Source organism: Diaphorina citri, unplaced genomic scaffold (genome assembly GCF_000475195.1).
Source record: "Diaphorina citri unplaced genomic scaffold, Diaci psyllid genome assembly version 1.1 scaffold396, whole genome shotgun sequence".
Classification (NCBI taxonomy): Eukaryota; Metazoa; Arthropoda; class Insecta; order Hemiptera; family Psyllidae; genus Diaphorina; species Diaphorina citri.
The window spans coordinates 53,192-54,713 of NW_007377831.1; the positions used below are offsets into that span (position 1 = coordinate 53,192).

At 41.5% G+C, this 1,522-nt stretch overlaps 1 protein-coding gene across 1 annotated transcript in view; it reads left to right on the forward strand.

Annotated features, from left to right (window-relative positions):
• LOC103508405 (integrator complex subunit 1) overlaps positions 1 to 1,522 on the forward strand; it is a 38,574-nt gene that overhangs the window by 10,611 nt on the left and 26,441 nt on the right. The window contains exon 13 of the mRNA XM_026823013.1: positions 1,060 to 1,238. Coding sequence (XP_026678814.1) covers positions 1,060 to 1,238 — 179 coding nt within the window. The remainder of the gene's footprint in view (positions 1 to 1,059; positions 1,239 to 1,522) is intronic.

Consider the following 1,522-nt stretch of genomic DNA (forward strand, 5'->3'; position numbering starts at 1 on the left):
AAAAAAAGGTATACCAAGGGGCTTTCAATCCTATCCCAGCAGGCTATTTTAGGTTTATACAATTTGCACCAGAAAACCACTGACAACGGCTCAGGGTAGGTAGATCTCATCATTTCCAACAAGGTTCTGTGGGTCATTTTCCTAACTTCGGCTTCGTTTCCGCGAAAAGTCCAAAAAAACACTTTTTTAGAAAATCACATACCTTGTGTCAGTTTTTATCACAGCATTCCGAGAACGAACCTTATCTGTTCACGACAAAATCCGCAGCGGACAGGAATTCAACCCGCGACCAAGCGCTTACAAGGCAGACGCGCAACCAACCAAGCTAACTAGACTGGCTATTATTATCCTATGACTTGAATGTTGCTCAACATTGGAAATATTTCTTTCCCAACAGTTGCGCAACTGTCCGATAGGAACTAGGCTGAAGACGCCCGTTACTTGTTTCAGATACAAAGTGATGCCGTGAGCTGGCTGCACGATCACGTGCTACGTGTGTTTCGTCTCACGCCACATGACTACGTCACGTCTCTGTATAAACTCACGTTCATAGATTTATCCTCGGACACGTACTTTAAGTTTGACATGTGGCCGCCCGATACTGAGAAGCAGAAGTTCTTGCAACTCGTCACGGAGGTAAGTGGACGCAAGCTTCTATTCTGTATCTTGTGTCAGTTTTTATCACAGCGTTCCGAGAACGAACCTTATCTGTTCAGGACAAAATCCGCCCCGGACAGGAATTCAACCCGCGACCAAGCGCTTACAAGGCAGACGCGCAACCAACCAAGCTAACTAGACTGGCTATTATTATCCTATGAGAGCCGAGGCCTATATTAAAGTCACACCAAATAGTTCTCTCTTGTTCGCCAATATCTCAGTCGCTCCACGACAGAGTGTATCGCCGATTTGTCTAATAGTTAGAAAACAAAATTTCCTACTATTTTTACTATTATTTGACATATTTACTCAGTACTTACCAGTCCTGAGTTAGAAGTGGTTAAAATTTAGTAAGATCAAAAAAAAAGTTTGGCACTCATTTTTGCTTCCTCTCATTGACAGGTATTGTGGGAGCGAACCTATCGGAATTGACCGAGCTAGCACAAGACATAGCCAATCTGATAGTAGAGAGAAGTACCATCATGACAGCCATATTGCCTTCATTAACAGATGGTGATTGTAGAGAGTATAATGTGGCACTGGACGCAATGTTGAATATTATCTACAAGTATTTCAATGAGGTGAGAAGCCCCATTTAGTTCAAGTATAGCAGGGTTTATGTACGCGACCTGGAAAACATGGAATCTGAAAATCGGCCAAAAAGTCATGGAAAATCATGAAAATTTAAAGAAAGCCTGGAAAAGTCATGGAATTTGCCAGCCGGACAAAAATTAAAAATATTTAAATTAAATATCAAGTATTTCCGAAAAACGGCCTGCGGCGCATTCCCCCTCATATTTATGTATTCCTTCACGTTCTGCATATTGCATATTTTATTTAAATGAAGGGGTAATATTACTTTTTT